Source organism: Xenopus tropicalis, chromosome 9 (assembly GCF_000004195.4).
Source record: "Xenopus tropicalis strain Nigerian chromosome 9, UCB_Xtro_10.0, whole genome shotgun sequence".
NCBI classification, from domain to species: domain Eukaryota; kingdom Metazoa; phylum Chordata; class Amphibia; order Anura; family Pipidae; genus Xenopus; species Xenopus tropicalis.
The window spans coordinates 69,061,512-69,080,247 of record NC_030685.2 but is presented as its reverse complement, the minus strand read 5'-3'; the positions used below and the strand labels follow the sequence as shown (position 1 = coordinate 69,080,247).

At 40.4% G+C, this 18,736-nt stretch overlaps 1 protein-coding gene and 1 pseudogene across 2 annotated transcripts in view; one reads left to right on the top strand and one right to left on the bottom strand.

Moving 5' to 3' along the window:
• The window catches only part of cers6 (ceramide synthase 6), a 99,462-nt gene that overhangs the window by 44,775 nt on the left and 35,951 nt on the right, over positions 1-18,736 (top strand). For both annotated transcript variants that reach the window (XM_002936753.5, XM_004917706.4), the window contains exon 4: positions 5,109-5,166. In XM_002936753.5, the coding sequence (XP_002936799.3) occupies positions 5,109-5,166 (58 nt within the window). The remainder of the gene's footprint in view (positions 1-5,108; positions 5,167-18,736) is intronic.
• LOC116407537 lies at positions 17,176-18,280 on the bottom strand (annotated as a pseudogene).

The window sequence follows — 18,736 nt, the reverse complement described above, 5'->3', positions numbered from 1 at the left end:
CAGAAAATTTGTAGTGGCCTAGAAATTCCTCCTTTTCCTGACCCTCTCTGCTGCTGATTGCCCTTTATAACTATGGGCCCACCTCTGTTCTGCCTATAACCCCGCTAGTCCACCCATTTCCCCGCCCCTTACATCACATCCCACCCCCAAACCAAAGGCTGTTATTATTCACAGAAAAATGTGGCAACCCTATCCAAAACTTTTCTGTAGCATGTAACTCTGCAGAGCAATCCATAAAAATATAATCCTTTCTCATTCTAAAGCATTTCAGATCTCGTTGGGCTGGGCTGAGAGGAAGATCATACAGATCATTGCTGTCAAAATAAAACTTTGGCAAATCCTGGTTTAATTACATTAAATGATAAAGGCCCCGCACACTAACACCTTGTCAGGCAGAGAGCTCTAATGTGAATATAGTAATTGCTTTTGAGTGTCAGATAGTGGCACAATGTTAAAAGCAGATGGCAGGTCTGGTTGTGTAGCTTATTCTCTGTGATGGAGTGCATTGCTAATTAAATAAAATGGTTTGCTATTGACACAGTGTTCTTTATTTATTAGCTCATGCTGCCAATGAAACAGCACAGCAGGGATATTTTAAAACCAAAGTCTAAGCAGTTTGGCCGCAGCCATTGGATTATAATAGGCAGACATTGATTGCCATGCTCACGCAAAGTTGTAGTTCTGATTTCATTCTCAGTGTGTAGAGCTGTGTCTCAGAATTTATTATCATTTGTTTTGGTAATGAGAGGTGGAGGTAGTTTATTTCTGCTGTAAAATCTACAAAGTTCATTTCGGTCCATATGTTGATTGGGATATGGTAGGATAATCGCAGAGTCGATCACAGGTATGGCATCCGTGATCTGGGAAACCTGCAGGGCCAGTTTAATGTATAATACCTCCCATATCATGACAGAATAAATACAATGGCGACTCCATGTATAATACCTCCAGGTATTACTCTGCTGCCTGTGTGTGCTATACTCTGCCTGCCCTACCCTGCCTGTGTGTGCCATACTCTGCCTGCCCTATGCTGCCTGTGTGTGCAATACTCTGCCTGCCCTATGCTGCCTGTGTGTGCCATACTCTGCCTGCCCTACCCTGCATGTGTGTGCCATACTCTCCCTGCCCTATGCTGCCTGTGGGAGGTGTTAGCAGTTGGAAATAGTCATTATATGGTCCCTAAGTTGTGTAATTATGTGCTGGGGGTTGCAGTGCTATCCACAGGAGAGGAGGCATATGGATTGGGTGTGTCTTAATATGACACAATGTAATTATTTCACATTTATTTCATAGCCCCCTGCAGTGCTAGGCTGCCCACATTGGGAGGTAGCATCTGGTGTAGGCAGCCTAGCACCAGAGGGATTTTTTTTTTTAAAAAACAATTGGAATCAGAATGTTTGAGTCACATCCACTGCTTATACGTCACATGCATGTACATAATGAGCAAGCGGGCAGTCTCTCTCATTATGTGCATGTACGCTAAATAACATGGCAGGCCAAAACTTCTCACATTGGCCATTGTGTGAAGTTTTGTGACGAGATTTGTCCTCTGTCTACGGACTCGGGGCACAACCACCTGGGTCAACAGGAGTGTTTGGTAAGCATAATGCTTTCTTGTTTGGAAGTGGTTTCTCCCAGGGTCAAGGATTTGAGCGGGGAGCAGTTTTTGTGTGGGGGAACCTGTATTGCTTTGTCTAGATTGGCATTTGTATTTGTAAACTAATTTCCATGTTTGAACTAGCCCTTAAACTGTGTGCTGTGGATATATATTGTTTTCATGTGACCATGGCTGCCCAGACCAGGAGCTCCCTCCTGGTGCGGCCAGCCTAGTGCCGGAGAGGATTTTTTTTTATTTTTTTAAAATCTATTGTTCCCCCGACTGCAGTGCAGACTCTAATAGCCCCCACCTCTGTGTGGGAAAACAATTCTCGGGTGATAGGTGCACTTTGAATATGCTGTGGGACATTCCTATTTACCTGTGTGGCAGCTCAGCGCAGGAAGGCACCCAGGGTTCAGAGTAATCTCTATTAACAGCCAGTGATGCAGGATTATTAGCACATCGGGAGCCAGAGCGCACGGAGTGAGCACGTTAATGGCAAATTGTAATAGCCTGTACAGAATTACTGTAGTGCAGCACCACACTTTATACTGTTATGTTTTAATTGCCCTACAGTATCTGGAAATTAGAGTTGGGACAAAAAAAAGGGTTTGCAGACCAAAGTAGAAAAGTTTAAGAATAATGAGAAAATAACAGAAGAGACCACAGAAAGGCTAATATAGAGAGCAGAAGAGATTAAAGAAGCAGAACTTGCACCCTTGCTCCTGGTTTGTGCTGCTTTGTGTCAAATTGAAAATCCCAGATCTTGACAGGGGCAGCCAGTGTCAATTCGACTGGCCCCTCCCAACAACCCCAGGCTCCTCCCCCTTTATTATGATAACATGAAACACTTTGGGTGGAAAGGCTGCAGCTGGTTTATTAACATAACAATTTACATAAATAATAACCAACTTATCTAAACATCAGTTAAGTGTAAGGCAATGTAAACAATTACAGTTATATAATATTTAACCATATATAACAATTTAATATATAACAATTCTAACCAAGAGTGAGCAGCCCACCTGCTGTCCCTCCTAGGCATGGCTTTCCTCCATAACTCACTCCCCTTCCATCACTTTGGCCCCAGGCCTAACCCCTGTTACACCCTACACTTCATACCCTTATCACAAACTCCCACCCTCAGGGAAGCCCCTCCCACTGGGACTCCATACTAGTACCGCCCCCTACTCCACTACCCCTTTGCTCTGCAGAGGGCAGGTGGAAGCTGTTAAAGTTAAACGACAATGACCACTTCACTTCCTTCCTCCTTTAACCACTCACGTCTCCACCCTTCCTACCAGGAGGAGGATTCCCTCTATCCTAGCCCTGTCATGGCCCTGTCGTTCCACAATTCCTGGCTTACTCCACTTGGAGTCATAAGGCCTCTTTAAAAATAAAAAAAATGAGAATGCAAAAAGTAGTTGCCAAGTGGACACAAATGTCCTAAGGGGCACATTTACTAAGACACGAATTCGAATCCGAATTGGGAAAATTCCGATTGGAAAACGAACATTTTGCGACTTTTTCGTATTTTTTGCGAATTTTCAGCGCCTTTGCGGATATTGTCGCGACTTTTTCGTTACCAATACGATTTGCGCGAAAAAACGCGAGTTTTTCGTAGCCATTACGATTCGCTCGTATCTTGTCGCGACTTTTTCATATTGAGCGCTCGTAAGCGGCGGGCGAAACTTTCAGACTTAGCATGATTTTGGAAGCCTCCCATAGGACTCAATGGCACCCTGCAGCTCCAACCTGGCCCAAGAAAAGTCACCCATAGGGCTCAATGGCACTCTGCAGCTCCAACCCGGCCCAAGGAAAGTCTCCCATAGGGCTCAATGGCACTCTGCAGCTCCAACCCGGCCCAAGGAAAGTCTCCCATAGGGCTCAATGGCACTCTGCAGCTCCAACCCGGCCCAAGGAAAGTCTCCCATAGGACTCAATGGCACCCTGCAGCTCCAACCCGGCCCAAGGAAAGTCTCCCATAGGGCTCAATGGCACTCTGCAGCTCCAACCCGGCCCAAGGAAAGTCTCCCATAGGGCTCAATGGCACTCTGCAGCTCCAACCCGGCCCAAGGAAAGTCTCCCATAGGACTCAATGGCACCCTGCAGCTCCAACCTGGCCCAAGAAAAGTCACCATACTGAAGCTTGAATGAATCCGAATCTTTCGTACTCGGCGCGAAAGCTGTGAAAAAGTCGCGACTTTTCGTGCAAGTATTAACGCTACGAAAAAAACGCCAGATTTTGCGCAACATTCGGAATGGCAACGAAAAAGTTGCGACAATTAGCCGAAAAATCGCAAAATACCGATCATTACGAAAAAACCGCAATCGGACGCATTCGGCCAGTTCGTGAGTAAGTAAATGGGCCCCTAAGTGTTGCATGAGTAATGTTAGCAGTTAGGCTTGAGTTGCCCTTTCCATTTCTATGTCTGTTCTATCAGTGGAAGCACAGATGTAAGGTTTTACCTCAGGGCAGGAATCTGCCATGTGTGGCTCTCAAACTGGGGAGGTAAAGGGTAAGTCACTTAGAAATGATATTTTCCTGCTGTTGCCATGCTTAAAACAAATATCTTTTTTTTTATTTTCAGTTCTTTGTGTTACATGTATTTTCTGCCTCTCTCCATCGTGACATTTTATATGTTGTATGGTTGCTAAGTGTAAGGAATATGACACACGGTGCAAGAGTGACAGATAAATAGCCATAACTCTATATATGCCAAATATTTCAAATGAACTGCACTATTCTAATATTTAACTCTCTGCTTTCAGCTGAACAGAATAAAGCAGAGGGATGCTTCTCACTTTTGTCCTGTGCTAAAGCCCCAAGTCATTTGTAAAGGGTTAAACTATTGAGGGGCCATTTACAGATCCCTGGGGCTAAAGTGCTAGAACGCTAAGGAGTACAAGAGTACACCACTAATGGGTGTGTTTACTAACATTGGAGCTAAATATCACTGGGGATGTTTCCCATAGCAACCAATCAGCAATTAGACAACAATTAACAAGCACTTACAAATTAGAAATATAATGACCTACTGATGCCTGCTCTGGTAAAGTGTGTGTGTTTGCTTCAGAAACTCTAGTATAGTTTATATAAAAAAAGCTGCTGTGTGGCAATGGAGGCATTTGAAATAGGGCTAACTGGCACAGGTTAAATAGCACTGGCTGAGCTCTGTAGAACACCATTATATTCTACAGAGCTTTTCTGCTATATACCCTGTGCCTTTCCACCCCCTTGGCTAAACAGCACCGTATTTATATAAACTATAGTGTTTATGAAGCAAATACACCAGTTTTAACTGTGCACGACAACAATACATTATCTTTTAATCAATTTAAATCATTTCATTTTTTGGTGTTACTGTTCCTTTAAGGTTTCCAGTGTTGTGAGATGACATATTTAGGCTTTAGCAGAGTATTTGGAGACCTGACTGACAGTTTTCTCATGAGCTGCCTTCTCAGCCTTTTCCATGTCGACTCACAGATGTATTTATTGTGCTTTCTGTAGGTGGAAGTTTACGTTTAACCTTTACATATTTACCTATGGAGCCAGATACCTGAAAAAGGTAGGAAATGGCATTTTCTATTGCAATATTTTGGTTCCTGTGTGAAAATGACTTTGGGATGCAGCAGTTTTATAGCACATTCAACGACTAAATCAGCAAATTCCAGGGATCAGCTTTAATATGTGAAGGTTAATGAGTAGCTATTTTCTTTGCAGTTTATTACCTTAATTAATAGGATAGAACTTTGCTATAGTGTCTTTACTTAAATAGTAATTGGATTTATAATAAGTCATTTTTATTCATATTTTTTTAATATCATGAGTTAAACAAATTGGAAATGTACCTGTGTGGTGGCAATGTATGTGCTGAGTCTTAATGACATGTTGTTGCCTTTAGAAGGAAAGTGTCCGTAGTCAGCAGCCTGCTCTCATTTACAGATTATCTTTTACCATCCATGGGGGGTCAGGAACAAAAGGGGGATGGGCTGTAATGTAAAGGAGCGGGGTAGTGATGTAAAATGGGCAGGGATATGATGTGTGACAACCAGAGGACTGGTTATGGAGTGATCTGGAGAAAAGGTACGTTTGGGATGGATTAGGGGCAGGCCGAGGACAGGCCAGGGGCTTAAACATACTATAAAGAGGAGTTCTATTATACTTTAAAGGAGAAGGAAAGGCATGTTGGCATTTTACTGCCAATTGATTTGCCACATTAGTGCCACCTAGTGCACTATATTTATTCTGCAGAAAGCTTTACTATACCTGAGTAAACAGCCCTAGAAGCTCCCTCCTTTTGTTCAAGATAGCAGCTGCCATTTTAGCTTGGTTTCAGTAGCTTCCTGCTACTGCTCCCATTTCTATGGGAGGGAGAGTGAATTCTTATGGGAGGGGGGTGCAGGAGGAGACTGCGCAGACTCTGGCCTCCAGTAATAAAGGATATTTCTGAGAGAGAAAGTCAGATACCCCAAGAACATGTTTACAAAAAAGGAGACAAGAAACCCTGTGTTTCTTTTGATAGAGGACTCAGTGCAGCATTTCTGTGAGTGCTTATGGCTGTATTTACATAGACCTTTCTGATAAAACTTACTTAGTTTTTACCTTTCCTTCTCCTTTAAAGGATGAAGGTCATTAATGGTGTGCTGTTGAGGGATTAAAAAGCAGTAATTATTATCATTTTGAACAGCTTGAGCAGTAAATTAAAATGCCATTAATGCAGCTTAACATAAGCAGTAGGTGAAGGAAGTTTTAATGACCCTGTAAGCAATTAAAACACTTTGGTAAATATGTTTTTATTAATGGGGTCTCCACCCAAAGCCTCTGCATAATGGACCAAAACATATTTCTAAAACACATTAATGAATCATTTTCAGTGGTTTTAAAGTTGTTTTTAAATGTAATTTTCTATTACAAACAGTTAAAGACTCTTTTCACGCGTTTTCCTGAATGTCTAATATTTACTAAAAAAAAAGTTGCTGCGAGAAAAGTAAAAAAAAACTCTGCTTTTTTGAATTGTTGCTGCGCAAATCCAGACTTTATCGAATTGTCGAGTTTTCAGACAAAACCCAGCTAAATCGCTAAACTTTCCAAACAAAAGAAAAAACTTCAAGGAAAGGGACCTTTGCCATTGACTTCTACATGAACTCGGCAAGGTTAATCTGGCAAATTGTCGAATTCAGATTTTTAGCCATTTAGACGCATAGTAAATCTCAGAAAAGTTGCAGCATTTTTCTTGACTATTCAGCTATTCTTGAAATCAACAATCCTAATTCCATAGTGTCCTTTGAAATATTTTTACAAATAACTAACAGAAATATATATAGGGTTAGTTGAGTATGATCACATGTGTGTGTAGGTACTCTACCATAAACGCAAGCATGGAGGCAGGGAGGAAAGCTTACCATAGTGGAGAGTAGCTGGAAGAATGTGGGGAAACTTGCACAGTGATTTTTACCGATGAGGCAGAGCACAAACCTTGTTCCTTTATGAGCATGGTGTTTAATTGAGCAAAAGTAGGAAAATTCTATTTAAAATGATATTTTTTGGCCCCATGTGGACTGCCATCTTGCTGGAGTCTCTGATTGGCAGTAAACCTAAAGAGGAATTCAACCCAAACACAACTTAAGGTTTTTGAAAAGTAAAGATAATTTCAAGCAATTTTGCAATATACAGCAGTTAAAAAATATGCAGCCTTTTTATGATCTTTTGTGTAATAATGTGGTGTGGCCAGTTACCTAAGCCCCGCCCCCTGTTCCCCTGCTGATCTGGCTGAATGCTTTGAGACTCAAATAAAATGCAACAGTAGTCGACTGCCCTCAGCCTGCCTTCAGCCTGCATCTTCCCAATCCCACAATTCCCTGCACACATGATGTTAATAAGGAAAGGAACATCACAGTGCAATGCATTGTGGGTTATGTAGTTCCTACATGCTGTCTGTAAGCTGTGGAGAAGTTGTTGCAATCTGTAACATCAATGTTTTAGTCCCTCCTCCCCTGCCAGGATTTCAAATGATGCAGAAAGAAGAACTGTTTTGCAGCTGGATTTCATATAAAAATGGTATTTATTCATATTATTTGAAGGAACAGATTACAGTGATAGGTATATTAGTGTTGCATAGGGTTCTATTTGGTTTGGAAGCTGGAGTTCCCCTTTAAAGCATTTCCCTAAACCAAGTCAGATATTCTACATTGAGCACTTGCTTTGAGGCCACGAGAAGCAACATCAGAGGGGGCACCAAGAAACATGTTGTTTGTGAGCTACTGGTTAGGGCATAACTAAACTAGACAAACATGATGCTAACAACAGTATTAGAAGATGCGCAATTCACAATGAAGACAGCCGGCTGCTATATTTCTAGAGAACTGCATGAGTGAAATGTGAAAAAGTTTATACTTCCAAGTTGTTTGCAGTTGCCTTAGTAATCACTGCCAAAATGTCTATGAATACAGAATATAGGCTCCGATACATCACAGCAGCTCCTGGCAGGAGTCAAATTTAGAATATTTTTCTGGCAGGTAATCCAAGATACGAATATAATTGGCTGCTGGTAAAATGTGTATTATTACCATTTAATTAAGGGATACATAATGTCAAAATATCAGATTCTGACACAGTGCATCTTATTTTATTATATGATAAAGACGGAGTAGAATATAGTTATATATTTTATTTTTTCTGACAAGGGAAAAAATGGGAAAGAATACAAAAATACAGTGGGCGCTCTGCTAACAAACCACTTTTGCTGTCAATCTTTTGTGCTCGACTCAACCATATCCCAGGGGAAAGATTGTTCATGCTAAGACAGCGTCGCATTACTTTAAGGGCCGGTGGATGATGTACTGTGTGCAACTGATCAAGTCATAAATCTTGTTTTTACATTTGCATATGCTTAACATGCTCGGCACAATCTGCTCAAACAAAAAATGGAAGTGCTATGTAGTTCAACAGCAGACACATTTTATATCGTAGGGCACTTATATATATATACCATCCCATAGGAAGCACGCACGGCATAGAAATAAAAAAACAATTTATTGAAGCATAATGTCTACGCGTTTTGATCCAAATAGGATCGTCATCAGGACGACAACAGGTCGTGCAGTATGAAGAAATGTAGCACAATCGAAATTAGATGCCGCACTCACAGGACTTAGTAGAAATAAAGAAAAATTTATTTGATGGAAACACGTCAAACTAACGTTTCGGCCGTATCCACAGCCTTTCTCTTTGAAAAAAGGCTGTGGATACGGCCGAAACGTTAGTTTGACGTGTTTCCATCAAATAAATTTTTCTTTATTTCTACTAAGTCCTGTGAGTGCGGCATCTAATTTTGATTGTGCTATATATATATATAAATATGTATTTGTTTTGTACAAATTCTACCTGATTAATAATATGGCACTGCTTACAGTAAGCAGTAGCAGCCAATAATCAGTTTGTTTTTACAAGTCCAGTGTGGTTTCAGCAATGAAAGCCAAAATTTAATTGGTTGTTATGAACTGGGGTAGGTATGAAGTGGGGCAAGTTTTGCCTTTGTTACCATGTAACCCCCTCTTGCTTATGGTATGCCAGGAGAGTGGGAAAATGGTCTACTGCTACTCAGCTCTTCTAATGTGTCACTCACAGTCTGTGCAACAGGCTACTCAGTTGTGCAAACATACTAAATAGTGCAAAACTGTAAGTTCCGTGCAGGAGGCAGAGTGATTTGACAACATTAGAAAACTGGGCAGCAAACTGGAAAATGAGGTTCAGTGTTGAAAAGTGCAAAGTTATGCATTTTGGTAGAAATAGTATCAATGCAAAATGGTAGCGTATTGGGGGTATCCTAAAAGAGATATTGACATGTTTGGATCTATTATAACATTGTCTTTGCATACCATATGTAATTTTGCCTTAAAAGTATTTACCAGATGCTTTTACATTCCCTATCTGATCCCCCATGTTCCTCTATGAGGGGGCGGCCATATTTGTCCAGCAGGAGGCCGTTAGCATTAGAAGCTGTAACTGACAGGTTGAGAAGGGACAGTCAGGTTGGCAAAACAGTCAGGTTTAGGGTCTTCAAGTAACAATTACCGTATTTTTCGGACCATAAGACGCACCAGTTTTTAGAGAAGGGAAATGAAGAAAAAAAGATTCTGAAACAAATACTGTCCTAAAATATTTTATGTGCATTAAAAGCGAACCTGTACCAGCAGCACCCAACATATTGCCCCCCACCTGTACCAGCAGCACCCAACATATTGCCCCCATCTGTACCAGCATATAGCCTACAGATATACTTTAAAAAAAGTGCGTCTTATGGTCCGAAAAATACGGTACTTACAAAATCAGCCCTATCAGTGAGAAACCATCAACATGACCTATAGGGAACTTTTGTAATTACATTAAAGGAACAGTTCAGTGTAAAAATGAACCTGGGTAAAATGAATAGAATGTGCAAATTAAAAAATATTTGTAATATTATATATATATCTGCTCACTCCAGCCTTTATATATGACATTTTTGCCTAACTAACTATATTGAAAACATTTTTTATTTTGCGCAGTCTATCCATTTTAACCCAGTTTCATTTTTACACTGAACTGTTCCTTTAATATTTTGAAGAGTTGTTTTTTAGCATCAGTATCACTTCAGTTGAGAAGGATCTAGGGGGTTTTGTAGATAATAAGTTGTCTAATTCCAGGCAGTGTCATTCTGTGGCTACTAAAGCAAATAAAGCGCTGGGTAAAAAGGGCATTGACAAAGGGCATTGAAAAGATAATTTTGCCTCTTTATAGGTCCCTGGTAAGGCCTCACCTTGAGTATGGGGGGCAGTTTTGGGCTCCAGTCCCTAAAGGACATGTAAAGCCTACATTTGCCTACAATGCATATCAGTTGGGCACGTCTCTCCTACCCAAATGGCATCATTTGTACTGCATATATCCCCTCTGTTTGCCAGCACCATCACATTTTCCTAAAGCAAATAGCAGCTTTCACCCGGTGGCCATTTTTCAGGTACATTTAAATCTGCAAACAGCATAGACACACACAGACCCTTATTCAGCATACATTTCATCAATAATACAGGCTCACACAGGCACAACTGTCTCTGATAAAAGTTCTGATTTGTTTGAGCTGAGCTCAGGAGAGGAGGTTAGGAGAAAAAAATTGAAGCAGACAGCTGGAACTGAGTTTCTATGGGAACCAACAATGCCATCTCTTCACTGGCTGCTAGACTGGAAGGCGTGTTTAGTAATCTGAGCTTAGAACAACTGAGCATGCCCACAAGCCAACAGCCAAAGCAAATTCCCGAAGGGGGGGGCGAGTGGGTTACAGGAGGAGAAGGAAATCTAAGTGATTAAGGAGATGTTGCAGCCTTACTGTTAAACTCTAGACAACCAGAGAGGCAGGTATTAAAAGATTTCAAAGGGGCTGTTCACTGATTACATTTTTGTGTGTGGGGTTTACATGTCCTTTAAGATGGATTTTAATGAGCTGGGAAAGTGCTTGTGAGGGGACATGATTACTCTGTACAAGTACATTAGAGGGGATTATAGGCAGGTAGGGGGTGTTCTTTTTTCCCATAAAAAGGATCAGCGCACCTCACTGCCCTGCACTGCTAATCAAATGGGGGGCCTCTGGTGCGCTGATCCTTTTTATTGGAAAAAGAACATCACTTAACTTTATATAATCCCCTCTAATGTATTTGTACATAGCAATCATGTCCCCTCACAAGCACCTCTTTTCCAGAGAAAACAACCCCAACATAACCCCTTATTGCTGATCATCATATAAAAGAAAAGTCTTTCTCTGTAGAGAAACTGGCAAAATCTAAACAAAAGGGTTAAACCAAAGGTCTACTAATAATAGGTTTTAATACTTAGAAGTAAGGTTAGGAAAAAGCAGAGTGAAACAAGCTATAGAGCTGCACATACATTTTGGGGTTTATCTAAGTTTGCCCAGGAGCAGTAACCAATAGCAACCAATCAGCAGGTAGAATTCACTTTTCACCTGTTTAAAAGTGACTAGCTTTCTGGGGTAGCTGCACTTGGGCAAACTTAGTGCCTTTTATTGCATATGGGGGTCTGTCTGCTGACTCGGCCACCTCTGATCAACAAGGCAGCTTATATGACAATGCATGGGTCCTCTCCAATTATCACATAAGACCATGTATGTCTCCGGGTGTGCAGAGGTGATCCAGTAAACAGACCAGGACCTATTTATCCTACGAGTTGGGTGACCAAATCAAGAGAACAGAACAAAATGAAAATACCAGAGAGAGAGAAAGTGGCAGGAAAATCCAGCGTATAAAGAACACAGGCTAAAGCTCAGCAGTTTTAGTAATTTATCCAATTTGTCTCTTAATACAACTCATAAATTCCTTGGTCTGGTGCTTTATCTTTGTTCTCTTATTCATTAAGGTGGCTGTTTTGAAGTTTACAGTTGGGACAGATTTGCATTTATTTGCCTGATACAGAATATATTAAAATTTAATGAAAAACGAATGGTAAAAGAATAGTGCAGCCATTTACTCTCCAAGAAAAGATTTTAGAATATTTCCTGGAGTGTTTATAAAATGACAATATCATAGTTTTGAGATAGGGTTTGTGTCATTATGAAATATATACTAGAGATTTAGGTGCAGATTTATCAAAATTCAGATTTGTGTAATTTTAGAGGTTTTAATGTTAATGCAAAACAAATACTAATCTTAATAAACCTGTTACGTAATCTATAAGTTCTTTAATCATTCGGCCATTTCAAACAATGAATCTTTCATGATTGCGAGTAAACATAAAAAGGATCAGTTATAACAGGCCAATATATATATAATCCCTTTAGACACCTTTGAAGGTAACTAGAAACTTACATGTTTTTAGATTTAGGGTCTTCCCTTTTCTCATAAATTCACAGATCCCATCTATAATTTTAAAAACTGCATCCCTATGCCTATAAAACTGAAATGGTGGATCATGGTGTTCAAGGTGAGTTTGTCATCTCCTTTTGAAAATCTTACATAGTTACATAGTTAATCAAATACCATCAAAGTCCATCAAGTTCAAACCCTCCAAACAAGCCCCAGTGTAGATATACAGGTATCGGACCCCTAATCTGGAAACTCATTATCCAGAAAGCTCCGAATTATGGAAAGGCCATCTCCCATAGACTCCATTTTAATCAAATAATTCAAATTTTTAAAAGGGTTTCCTTTTTCTCTGTAATAATAAAAAAAAATACCTTGTACTGGATCCCAACTAAGATATAATTACTCCTTATTGGGGGCAGAACAGCCCTATTGGGTTTATTTAATGGTTAAATGATTCCCTTTTCTCTGTAATAATAAAACAGTACCTGTACTTGATCCCAACTAAGATATAATTAATCCTTATTGGAGCCAAAACAATCCTATTAGGTTTATTTAATGGTTAAATGATTCCGTTTTCTCTGTAATAATAAAACAGTACCTGTACTTGATCCCAACTAAGATATAATTAATCCTTATTGGAGCCAAAACAATCCTATTGGGTTTAATTACTGTTTAAATAATTTTTTACCAAACTTAAGGTAGGAGATCTGAATTACAGAAAGACCCCTTATCCATAAAACCCCAGGTCTCAATGGGTCCCATACCTGTATACACATATTTATATAGTCTTATCTGTATACTCAGATTTTGGATCTGTTATCCAATATGCTCGGGACCTGGGGTTTTTCGATGCAAAAGAAGCAGAATCCACTATGCAAAGATTGACTTCTCCTCCTAGCCTTCCTTTTGTATAGGAAGAAGGCAGGCCAGGATCGATCAATCGATCATCACATAGTGGATTCTGCTTCTTCTGCATCGCCGTATCGCCCTATTTCAAATAACCGGAAGCCAAGTTTTAGCAGGTATTTTCTAATAAAGCATTCAAAATAATACATGGTGTGCAGGATAGGGCAATTATTGGGGCAGGGTAGAATAGATTTTTTACTAAAAAATTTTTAGTGTTACTTTTCCTTTAACTAGAGACTATATCATACCTAATTGGGTACGATGATATCTTTGCCGATAGTCCTGGATGATGTAATGGAATCGTTATACACTATGGATATTACTTTAGTCAGGGAATCATTTGCTGTTACATTCCTTATGGCTGTGCTCAGGTTATTACATTGCAGCTGTAAATGGAAATAAAATAGTATGGTTACCTGGAAATTCATGGCCCAGCAGGAAACTGAAAGATGGAAATGAAAGAACAGCTGGAAACTAAAAGAGACGCCCCCTTGTTATAAATCAGCTTGATGCTGTGTGAGTAAATCCTTTACTAAGAATGAAGGCTAATAAATATGAATTTAAAATATGTATAAGACAGGGTAAAGCTCTGCAATATGGCCACACACAGGCTTATCTTGCTGTGGAAGTTGATCATGCGCCTGAATGGCAGAATTACACACATAACATATAAAAGCTTATGGATCAATTGGAGTAACAGTGGCTGCATCCTAATGACCAACATATTTTATGTCCCAGCGATCTTTGTTTTCAGCGTGCACTGTGCTGTTACTAATGGCAGGACTAGGGGTAGGCAGTAGGGCACAAGCATGGGGGGCACCAGGAAGGTAGATACCCCTAGTACTCGCTCCCTTGCCCCCAACGCTTGTCATTGCGCAGCTATCCCACCTCTGCAATGGCCAACCTGGGTGCCTAGGGCACCGGCCAGCATGGGAAACCCTGACTGACTAGTTTAAATGTCCTGCATTGCTCCGCTCCTCTTCTGTTCTTCATCACTCGCTTCTCCTAGCTATGATGTCTGAATCATATTAAAGTTGATTTCAAGGTGAACAACCCCTTTAAAGGAACAGTAACACCAAAAAATGTATATATTTCAAAGAAATTAAACTATAAGGTACTGCTGCCCTGCACTGGTAAAAGTTTTGTGTTTGCTTCAGAAACATTACTAGAGTTTATATAAACCCTGGTGTGTAGCCATGGGGGCAGCCATTCAAAAGAAGAAAAGGCACAGGTTATATAGCAGCTAACAGATAAACCCAGTAGAATACAATGGTGTCTTATCTGTTATCTGCTATGTAACCTGTGCCTTTTCTCCTTTTTTCCAGCTTGAATGGCTGCCCCCATGGCTACACAGCAGCTTATTTATACTATAGTAGTGTTCCTGAAGCAAACAGCCCAGTTTTACCAGTGCAGGGCCACGGTACATTATATTTCAATTACTTTCATTTTTTGGTGTTACTGTTCCTTTAAGAGAAAACTAGATCCTGTCTTCCACACTTTGGGAAAGCCAAAAATAAACAAGAGAGGAGCCACCTCCCCATATAAGTACACTCTTTTTTCACTGGGGTGCAGCTTATGCATTCTTTTTTCAATCTGTTAAACTTAATGTGTCTTTTGACTAAATGCAGACCTTTTTTCTATTAATGTGTGCCAGACTAGGATCTAGTTTTCTATACACAGCTAGTATATCCACTGGGGATAATATTCATTCTATTTCAGCGTTACCCAGGCTCTGATTGTTCAGTAACGACAAAACTAGTGGAGACTTAGAGGCAAAATATAAGTTAGAGCTTAATACTCACAGTTCTAAAAATCCTATAAGCGTGAATAGAACGTGGGTGAGTTTTTATGTATTAAACTCTAGTCACATTTTGATAAATCTGCCCCTTAGATAATAGTAGGAGGTATTAGCTAGACCACCTGAAATATCTACAGCTTATTGCCCCATGGAGTGATACCATTTTATTAGGGACTGGAACCAAGTGCCAAAAATCACATTTATAATTATAAAACACTGCTGCTCTTCATGATTTTTGAAATGATCCCGGCGTTCTGTACTAACATGATACACAATGGCACCATCTGTTCAGCCCTTTATTCTGGATCATTTTCACTACTTGGGAAAAAATAACGGAAACGCTACTGAAACAATAAACCTCTCAGTCAACAGGTCAGGTGAAATGATACACTGAAAAATATGCATTGATCATACAGTATATTACATTAGTCAAAGTTTCAAACAACAGACATTTCCCACTGATATTTTCAGAACAGGTTTGCTAACTTGGTTTCCTTGGGGGAAGCACTAGATGCAGAGACAACGTTGACTTCTGTGCTCTAGTGAATTGTGAGTCTATTCCCCAAAGTTGTACCCATGCAGAAAGAAATTCTATTGTGGAATAAAGGTAGCTCTTGAGTTTGCAGGTGTATACAGCTTTAAAGCCATTTTCTTTTTAAGCATATTGACAGCAGGGGCTCCTGGGGGTTGTTGGAGGCCCCTTGGGCAGCAGTCCCAGTGGGTCCTGTCCACCCTGCTCTGACCCTGATCCCATCTTCAATCTGTAAGGCTAAGATAGAAGGTGTCGCTGTTCAGTCAATTTAAATCAAAAGGAGGGTGGCAGTGCTGGACTTGTTTTTTCCATCTAAGTAACAATCAAAGGGGCAATTCAACCTTTTTTTTTACCATTTTGTTCAGCAACTCTCCAGTGTTATCTGGTTGCTAGGGTTTAAAATAGCAACCAGGGAGTGGTTTGAATGAGAACTGGTAAACGAATAGGAGAGGACCTTAATAGAAAAATAAATACTAAAAAGGCTCAGAAAAGTAAAACCACTTGGTTGGTATTGCAGGTTGTGTGAAAATGGTCTCAGGGTAGCTCCATATATGACTTCACACGTCACATTTTAGACATGGAATTGATGGTATAAAAAAGTACAGGTTTACTACAAACATATTATGGGAGCTGGAAAACATCTAAACCACTGGATAATCCTGGGCTTAGATATAGGTATTACAACACACGCCTTCTCAGTTTTCTCACAAACCCACCCTGTTGCCACCCTACCCTTCCTTCCCCAATAACAAAGTACTGAATGCTAAATGTCATTGTATAAAAGTAACTTTATTGTTCACATTTTGCAGTAAGGAAATGAAAAGAAGCTTAAAGGACAAAATCTAAATTCCCAGATCCCTGCTTGCTTCTCTGAGATATGGTGCTGGCAGCCTACAGCAGTGTGAAGCCTACAGTGACATCACTGAAATCTCTCTCCCCTTCCTGTAGGTGCCAGCAGCAGCCTTCCTATTCTCTGAGCATGTGTGTAACTTGATCCTGTCTGCTGTTCTCAGCTACACATGCCCACCAGCCAATCAGAAGCGGATCTGCTAGAGGGGAGGGGGGGAGGGAATGAAACACATGTGCAGTATGAAGTAAGGAGGGAAAGGAAGGGAGCATACCTTTTTAGTGATGGCTGCCTGCTCTAGAAAATGTGAGTAAGTGTGACTGAGTAAATATTTGATTAGGTGAGCCAAAAGTGTGGGGTTTTTACTAAACAATAGGAGGACTATTGGGCAGTATGCTTTTTAAATTTTGACTTGCATTCTGCTTTAAAATAGCTCCATCACTTGGATTCTACAGCATAACTAGGGTTGCCACCTGTCTGGTTTTGACCCAGATAGCCCGGTTTTCGGAAGGGCTGCCCAGGTCAAAACCTCCTGCCCGGTTTCCCTAATTAGGAAAACCAGGCAGGGGGCCCCGCCTCCTCCCTGCCCTGTGATGTCACAACCCCACCTCCCCCCCATGACGTCGCTCCTGCCCCCGCCTGGCTTTCTTAGCCAGCAGGGCAACCCTAAGCATAATAGAAATAGGTCTGCTGTGTATCTCAAGCAAAATATTCTGGGGTCCGCGGTGGCTCTCTTCTTCTAAGCCTTTTTTGAAAATAGCGGATCCAAGCAATAAGTAATTTTATTGTCTTAAAAAGGAGGCTGTTGAAATTGCAGCAACTATTTCTCTCGCTGAAGGTTAATGGCAGAAAATCAGGGTGGTTTGGGTATATTGAGACTGTGGCTTGGTATTGAATAGGAAAAGAGCACCCATCTCCCAATCTTATAAAAACAGGGAGTAACCACCACTTCTTCTTATCTCCAAGGACCTGTTTCAGGTTCTGCCAGAAGCCAAGAGAGTAGCTGTCTCTGCTCAGTCCATTCATAGCAAAGGAAAAATGGCAATGCTCAAGGGTGGACCTATTTTTTCCAGCTATGCGGCAATGAAATACATTGAGTAGGAAAAGGAGCAGAAAGATAAATGTAAATAAACAAAACATGATTAAGATAGGAATTTTTGTAGGACTATCTGGAATTGCTCCGGTCCAAAACATTATCATGTAGTAAAGCGATGTTGCAGCACCAAATGCGAAATATAGACAACCGTAAAATAAAACCAGGAGGAAGTCCTTATAGTTTGAAAATCCCACGCAGTTATTTAACCATGCGCAGTGATGGTCATATTTCAGCACACATGTATTGCAGACGCGGCAGTGGTGACACCGGTCTGGTTTGATCAGCTGGCATTGTTCACAAAACCGCATATTTCCTTCATGTGTCATAGTGTGGATGGGATGTTTTTTAATTGCCTGCCGTAGCAGGTACCCTAATTCTTCTGTTCTATTTCCTAATGCGAATAGCTCCTTTATACGCTTGGAAAAGTGAAAACGCTTTGGTGGTGTAGCAGGGCGTGTGGAAGCGGTCACAATATAGCTCCATAAGAACATTGTAAAAAGAATATAATAAATGACCAGGAATGTCACTCTTTCCGCTATGGAAGTGACAGTATAAAAGCACAGTTCCACAACAAAAATATAATAGGAACCGACAAACATGACTGCAACCAGAAAAACTGGAAACCATCGGTACAGTCGTTGCAAGATTGTCAGTGTCATGGTTATAGTAAAATCAGGTTTGACGCAAAAATAATTTTGTCAAGAGCCAGAGAACAAAAAGACAGTGACCTGTCTCTTTCGGTCTCGTAGCTGTAATGACAGAGTTCAGGCTGGAAGGGGTATATCCAGAGTGAAAACTGTTGATGACATCACAATGGGAACTTGCAGCAGTGACCCAGATTAGGAGCCTTTGTTGATGACATCACAATGGGAACTTGCAGCAGTGACCCAGATTAGGAGCCTTTGTTGATGACATCACAATGAAGACTTTGATCTTGGGCAAAATCAAAATTCTGACTTTTAAACTCATAATTCTGATTTTAAAAAGTCATAATTATGAGTTTAAAAGTCAAAATTCCAATTTTTTAAGTCAGAATTATAAATGTGAAAGTCAGAATTTCAACTTTTCATAGCCAGAATTTTGAGTTTTAAAAGTCGTCAGAATTTTTT